The 7,874-nt window shown below is 39.3% G+C and overlaps 1 protein-coding gene across 10 annotated transcripts in view; it reads left to right on the plus strand.

The window, feature by feature from the left end:
• The window catches only part of sulf1 (sulfatase 1), an 81,560-nt gene extending 73,686 nt beyond the window's left edge, over positions 1-7,874 (plus strand). For 8 of the 10 annotated variants that reach the window (XM_012964156.3, XM_012964155.3, XM_031903155.1 and 5 more), the window contains one exon: positions 5,829-7,874. In XM_012964156.3, coding sequence (XP_012819610.1) covers positions 5,829-6,619 — 791 coding nt within the window. In that variant the 3' untranslated portion in view covers positions 6,620-7,874. 10 annotated transcript variants of the gene reach the window in all.

The following is a 7,874-nucleotide window of genomic DNA, read 5'->3' on the forward strand; positions in this document are numbered from 1 at the left end:
TCATCTGTTATTCGGTCACTGGTTTCAGACCCACCCACTGTGCATTTAACATGCCTCGTTGTCACAGCGAGAATTCACTCATTAAACGCATTCCATGCCTGTGGTTTTGATTTTCTGCATAGGATTCATTTCATAATCAAACATTTACCCACTCCCACATCACTTGATAGAAAATAAGGTGCTTTGTTTTTTTTTCTCCTCTAACTGTGGTTTGTTTCTCCATTATCCATATTGTTTATCTACGTGCGGTGACAGTAATAAAATCTATATTTGTTGTATATATGTGTATATGTAAATATATGTATTACAAGAAGAATATCCAGTAGGGAAATTTAGCATGTATTTTTTTTTTGCCTTAGCTACACAGTGCTCAGAAAGGAACCATTCACTGTTATAAACCACATCCATTTTGCCGTTGGAGTTGTGTATTTAATTCCTTTGTTGCTTTCTCAACACCAAAGGTCCCCATACACGTTAAGATTCGCTCGCTTGGCGGGGAGCGTGTAGGCTAATTCTATCGTTTGGCCCTGGGGCTCATTCGGTGTCAGAATTAGAAAAAGTTCTTTTGGGCGATTAAATAAGGTACTTCCATGTTTCAGAGATTCATAGGTCAACTGTTATTGGTTGATAAATTGAAGGATGCTGCCTGTCATAACTTGGCCATGAGATTAGATTGTTTATTTACAACTGGGTAAATTGATTTTTATCTTGTTAAAGGGGATGGAAATGTAAAATCACTAAGGGGGTGAAAGTGTGTTAGGAAGCGCCCAGTGATTGTAGTCGTTCGCCTACTACTCGGGCCTGGCGCTCCTTACAGCTCATTTAAATAAGTACAGATATACAAAGAAACATGTATGTGTGTGCTCCTGCGTTTAACTGGACACATATAGGGAACTGTACTGTGGGCAATTTCCATTTAAACTACAACCGTAACTGCTTGTCCAGGGGGCATGTTTATGTGAACTCCACACTCCAGCCCACAATTCCCATAGCTTGTTAACCGGAACTGTAAACATTTTATTATCCTACAGCAAAAAAATTCATTTTGGTAGGAAAGTGTGATGTATTCCCTCTGCCACTATTACTCACAAGATAAACTACCTTGGTGTTTTTACTGTATAAAAGATGATTTGTCCTTGACCTCTCCTCTATCACTGTTACTATTTTTGCTAAAATGCCAAAAGTAATGCTGCACAACTGTATTGCTCCAACTCTCCCCTTTTTGTAAAATTAATCCATTCTCATTATATTGATGTAAGGAAATAAAAAGCGGCTATGGGTGATACAGCGCAACATACATCAGCAGAACAGCCCTGCAGTAGATGGGATAATTTCATAAATATCAGAATAGATAGATTGTTTTTTCTTTTTGTGTGTGATTATTATTACAGTGGCTTGCAAAAGTATTCGGCCCCCTTGAACTTTTCCACATTTTGTCACATTACAGCCACAAACATGAATCAATTTTATTGGAATTCCACGTGAAAGACCAATACAAAGTGGTGTACACGTGAGAAGTGGAACGAAAATCATACATGATTCCAAACATTTTTTACAAATAAATAACTGCAAAGTGGGGTGTGCGTAATTATTCAGCCCCCTTTGGTCTGAGTGCAGTCAGTTGCCCATAGACATTGCCTGATGAGTGCTAATGACTAAATAGAGTGCACCTGTGTGTAATCTAATGTCAGTACAAATACAGCTGCTCTGTGACGGCCTCAGAGGTTGTCTAAGAGAATATTGGGAGCAACAACACCATGAAGTCCAAAGAACACACCAGACAGGTCAGGGATAAAGTTATTGAGAAATTTAAAGCAGGCTTAGGCTACAAAAAGATTTCCAAAGCCTTGAACATCCCACGGAGCACTGTTCAAGCGATCATTCAGAAATGGAAGCAGTATGGCACAACTGTAAACCTACCAAGACAAGGCCGTCCCCCTAAACTCACAGGCCGAACAAGGAGAGCGCTGATCAGAAATGCAGCCAAGAGGCCCATGGTGACTCTGGGGGAGCTGCAGAGATCTACAGCTCAGGTGGGGGAATCTGTCCATAGGACAACTATTAGTCGTGCACTGCACAAAGTTGGCCTTTATGGAAGAGTGGCAAGAAGAAAGCCATTGTTAACAGAAAACCATAAGAAATCCCGTTTGCAGTTTGCCACAAGCCATGTGGGGGACACAGCAAACATGTGGAAGAAGGTGCTCTGGTTAGATGAGACCAAAATGGAACTTTTTGGCCAAAATGCAAAACGCTATGTGTGGCGGAAAACTAACACTGCACATCACTCTGAACACACCATTCCCACTGTCAAATATGGTGGTGGCAGCATCATGCTCTGGGGGTGCTTCTCTTCAGCAGGGACAGGGAAGCTGCTCAGAGTTGATGGGAAGATGGATGGAGCCAAATACAGGGCAATCTTGGAAGAAAACCTCTTGGAGTCTGCAAAAGACTTGAGACTGGGGCGGAGGTTCACCTTCCAGCAGGACAACGACCCTAAACATAAAGCCAGGGCAACAATGGAATGGTTTAAAACAAAACATATCCATGTGTTAGAATGGCCCAGTCACAGTCCAGATCTAAATCCAATCGAGAATCTGTGGCAAGATCTGAAAACTGCTGTTCACAAACGCTGTCCATCTAATCTGACTGAGCTGGAGCTGTTTTGCAAAGAAGAATGGGCAAGGATTTCAGTCTCTAGATGTGCAAAGCTGGTAGAGACATACCCTAAAAGACTGGCAGCTGGAATTGCAGCAAAAGGTGGTTCTACAAAGTATTGACTCAGGGGGCTGAATAATTACGCACACCCCACTTTGCAGTTATTTATTTGTAAAAAATGTTTGGAATCATGTATGATTTTCGTTCCACTTCTCACGTGTACACCACTTTGTATTGGTCTTTCACGTGGAATTCCAATAAAATTGATTCATGTTTGTGGCTGTAATGTGACAAAATGTGGAAAAGTTCAAGGGGGCCGAATACTTTTGCAAGCCACTGTATATATAGTTACTGTGCAACTGTTTGTTCCCTGCAATGTTTTCTCTCCAGCTTATCTGTAGGGACTGCCACTGAGAGAGAAATGATTGAAGCCCTTGCAGAAGGCAGCACATCATATTTCGTGCACAATAAATAAACCACCTATGTTCTCTGGCAAAACTCTGTGCCCACTGGGCAAAGTGTTTGGTCATTATCATCTGTCTACAACAATCAGAATTCTTTTGTACTTTTGGCACAATTACTCCTGCAAGTGTTTGCCTGGGGCCTATACTTTATACTTTGCATGACTGACATTCCTTATCACAGGGACTGGAAAAGCACTTTCCCCTTAGCCCCTGCCAATGATAACAGCCGGGGAATCTCCCATACCATTTCTGTTCTAGAATCTTCCCTGGTGTAAGGCACCACACATAGACATGGCTTCATTGCACTTACATGATTGAATAGATACTCCTTTACCTGTGGTTATTCTGTAACACTGGCAAACAGTTCTTGGTTTTATTGAGACACTGGGACACTACGCCAGGCTTTTCCCTTAATGTATTTGCCATTTTATATAAGAAGTATAAAATTATTCCCATCCCTATGAATATAGCAGGGGAAATAGTTTTATATTGTGCATTTACACAGTTCAGTTTCTTGGAATCTGGATTTCTATCAAGGGGTGTATGTCTTCTTAATGCATAACAAATGTGTAGTTTGTTCTCTTACAATATCAGCAGAAGAGCAACATAAGCAAGTAAATCCTAAATTACCAGAATTGAAAGCTCTGAGTAAAAGTGATTTTTTTTTAGTCAAATAACTTGCTCTTTGTATAGCCTGTACAGTGTGACTGCTCAGCTCCCCTGTTTGTCCACTCGAGGGGACATCTCTAATTATAGACATTGCTGGAACAAGATCAGAACTTTGTCCTTTGTCAGTTATGCTCTAAGTATGCTGTGTATGCACAATAAAGTGTCTGGCAGCATAGCTTCTGCGTAACGTTCTGATCTGGTTCCAGCTACTTCTACTATACATGTAGTGACACAGCACTGGGGACAGAGTGCAAGACCAGGCAGAAGAAGGAATTTGTATGAACAAGTGAAGCTCAAGAGTTGGGGCAATAAAAATTTATATTTTTCCTGTTGCTACTTTGCCTGGAATGTTTCATGTTCTTCATAGCTTGGCCATGTTTAATAAGGCCCATAATTAAGGAATTCTAGGACATGGCGTTTGTGAAAGGCTGAGGGTACACTAGGTCTACACTTTGTTCCAAAGCAAGGCTGTCCGACTGAAGGCCCATGGGCTGGACATCGGTAGATTCACGTCAATCTGGCATAAAATAGTACTTGGTGCCAGGTGGAGACTTTCTCCAACATGTTTGGGTGGTTGGATGGCCAGTCTTTTTCAGTGATGGGCTCATCTTCTGGACCTTGCTCTTTTTGTTAATACAGTAGAACCACCATTTTGATGGAAATGCATAATGCTTTATATATTGGTGGGACCACAAAAAAGTGTTGTAAAATGCAGGAAAACATTAGTGTCATTAAAACATCATATCTTATGTGGACAGCATTATTGTGACTAAATAATCTTCCATGTCCTATAAGCTGCCAACAACAGCTACTTCTGCATCCCCTTATGTTCATAACACACTTTGGGAGTACAGAAAATGAAAGAGAAATACACTAAATTCTACTTACTGGCCCTCCATTTCCATTTGGATTCACATCCATGTTGCGTTGATTGAGAAAAAATCTAAATAATACAATGGCAAACCCAGATCTGAGCTAAAACAAGATACTTTTCTTTATGTCTAACATTTTTAAACTGATTGTATTGGAATTATGATACAGGTATGGGACCTATTATCCAGACTGGGCTCTTCTGGATAAAGTATCTTTTCAGAATTTGGATATAAAATAATTTAAACATGAAATAAATATAGGATATAGGAAATATAGCATTTTTGCCTCAAATAAGGATTAATTATATCTTAGTTGGGGTCAAGTACAAGAAACTGTCTTATTATTACAGAGAAAGTGGAAATTAGTTTTAAAAAATTTAATTATTTAATTAAAAATAAGTCTATGGGAGACAGCCTTGCCATAATTTAGAGCTTTCTGGATAATAGGTCCTATACCTGTATTTGAAACTTCAATACTCCAATTAACTTTGCAGTATATATCATTTTTTATATCATTTGCCTTATTCATCTACCCTTCTCCAATCTGTCATTCTGCTGAAGGGAGCCATAGTAGTTAGGCTTTAGGATAGAAAGATATAAAAATAAAGCTATCCAGGCGATTTTAGGTGATTAAGATCTCTCTCTTACAATGATTGCTATGGACAATTGAAGGATAATAAATATGCCTCTTACTATTATATCTACATACCTCTGCTTTATATAGTATTATATGATATTACATCTATGGAATTCTTGGGTCTTTCTGTAAAGTGAAGCTTCATACCTTAAAGCTGCTAAAGGATTGTTTTGCCACCAACATAGAGACTTGTCAAGTACAAGGCACTGCCCTATTACTGAGAAATGGCAAATCAGTCAAAAATAAAGAATTATTTATATCATAGGGCATTGTGGGAAATAGCACTGCCATGTTTTTGATAATGAGTTTATAGGATGATAGACTGCATATATGTACATCTTTACAGGAAGTCATTTGAACACAGACTAATATGTTAGCTTCCTGAATGGACGTTTATGTTGTGAGACTTGGCTTCTGTGCCTGTGACACCACACGGTCTCTTTGCTTGCTCCATAAAGAATCATTGCTTTGGGAGCTGAATGCATTTGAAAATGTTTAAAAAGCCCATTAAGTTTTGTTTTATTATTGCAGGGGACATCTATGGGACAGATGGGAGGGCTAACTTGCCAAATTTCACAGAGGATGTCGACTGGAAAGGACTGGAAGATTTGTACAGCTTAAATGAGACTTTCTATGGATACAGAAACAACTATAGACTTAGTCTGGATGACTGGGCTACTTACTTGAAGGATGTAGATAGAGTTTTTGCACTGCTGAACAGTAACTCTAAACAAACTAGAAGAAATGAGACTTTGGTTGCTCAACCTGATGGTTCCTCCAACACATCGCTATATGAAATGGCCTCTGCAGAGTCTGAAGAAGAATTCAGTGGTGCAGCTGCAGAAGAAAGTGAACCCGTTATGGAAACAAACCTTAGTACTTTGAATATGAGCATAGAGTTATTTAATAACGAGAAAAAACTTGAAACAATCAATGATTTTCCTGAGCAGACAGATTTGAACCAGCCACTCTGGAGCAACAGAGACACAGAAAGGTCAACGTATGTAGCTCCCGACCCCTATGAAGTGGAGTTTAGTGGCAATGGACTAACAGAGATAGAATCCAAAAACACTTTTCATCATCAAACAAATATTTATCTCCCAAAAGAGCATCAGCAAGAAAAGAGTCTCATGGGTGGAGACATTTTTGAAGATCAGGTATATCTTCCCATTGACTCAGTGCAACATGTAGCTTTGCCTGCACGACAGCCAGACAACTCTAAAATACTGGAAACAACAAAGAACATATCTCAGTTGGATTATTCAGAGATCTCCAAGGACAATATAGAAGGCAGTGCCTTATCCCCACTTTTGTCTGATTAGAACATTTTTCAGAGTTTAGCGAGCATTAGCAACATCACCTTGGGCACTTGACATTCCAGGTTAATTTCAGACCATTCAACGTTTTATTCCCCAGTGTTATTGTTTCTATGGCATGGCTTGTGGGACACACCAACACCATTCACTTCCGGTTTCCTTCACCAAATAGGTTGGCTTGTTGGCTATTTTTGCTCCTACTAAATATATGTATTTGTGTTCTTTTTCTAACCACTGGAATTTCACCATCACCATTAAGTCAATTGTTTATTGCACTTTCAGAAAACATTTAGCACCATATTTACCCCACAATTTCATCTTCTCTATTTTGGTGGCATAGACGTAGCAAAGGCACATTGTGGAAATAACTTTTTTAATTTTAAAACCATGTTTGAACATCACACCTGAACTTACCTTTGTTGTAAAGGCAAAAATGACCCCCCAACCCCATTGGAAAGATTGCCCAAGAAAAGCCGCAGGGAAATGTTCTGTGTGTCTCCGGTTGCACTTACACAATGAATGTTGCATAGAAAGAGCAGCTTGGTGCGTTACTTCTATTTTTGTTCTACGGATAAACGTCTTGTTAAACCAGTGTGGCACATATTGTAGCTCTAGCTTCACACCATCTTATAAATAAACACATAACGGCACAGTCACCTCCCAAGGGAAAACGCGGTTCCTTCAGTCCGAGTGGAACTTATGTCTTGTTCTTGTCAATCAGCATGTTGTCTGAGCATTTTTATGATCAAGGCGTTTGTCCTTCATCGTTACGCCTGTGGGGTTTGAGCTTAGTAAGTAGCAGCTGAGTTCAAACCTCGCCGTTTTCTGACTCCTACTCTGTATAATGTACTCCGAGGGCAGCGGCTGCAATACCCCGCAGGCCCCTGGGGCCAAACAGAGTATATAACTTATAGGGCAATCCTTATACCGGGGATGGCAAACTCACAGCCTCTGCCATGCCTCTCTCACATACATGCTTTATGTACATATGTTTAAATAAACAGACTTGTGGCTGTACACATACAAGTGCGAGATGACAGAACAAACTATTTATGGTTATGAATGATGCTTTTTTTTTTCCTTTTGTAAATAGTTTTAAAAATGCTTAGTTTTCCGTTTTTGTGTTTTTGGTTTTTTTTTTTTAATCATGTATAGAATTCTGTTATACTTTTATAGAACAATTCTGACTTCAGGAAAGTCATGAAGCAAGATTTCTTTAAATAAAAAATGTGTTTTAATTTTAAAAAAAAATACCAAGATT

Source organism: Xenopus tropicalis, chromosome 6, assembly GCF_000004195.4.
Source record: "Xenopus tropicalis strain Nigerian chromosome 6, UCB_Xtro_10.0, whole genome shotgun sequence".
NCBI lineage: Eukaryota > Metazoa > Chordata > Amphibia > Anura > Pipidae > Xenopus > Xenopus tropicalis.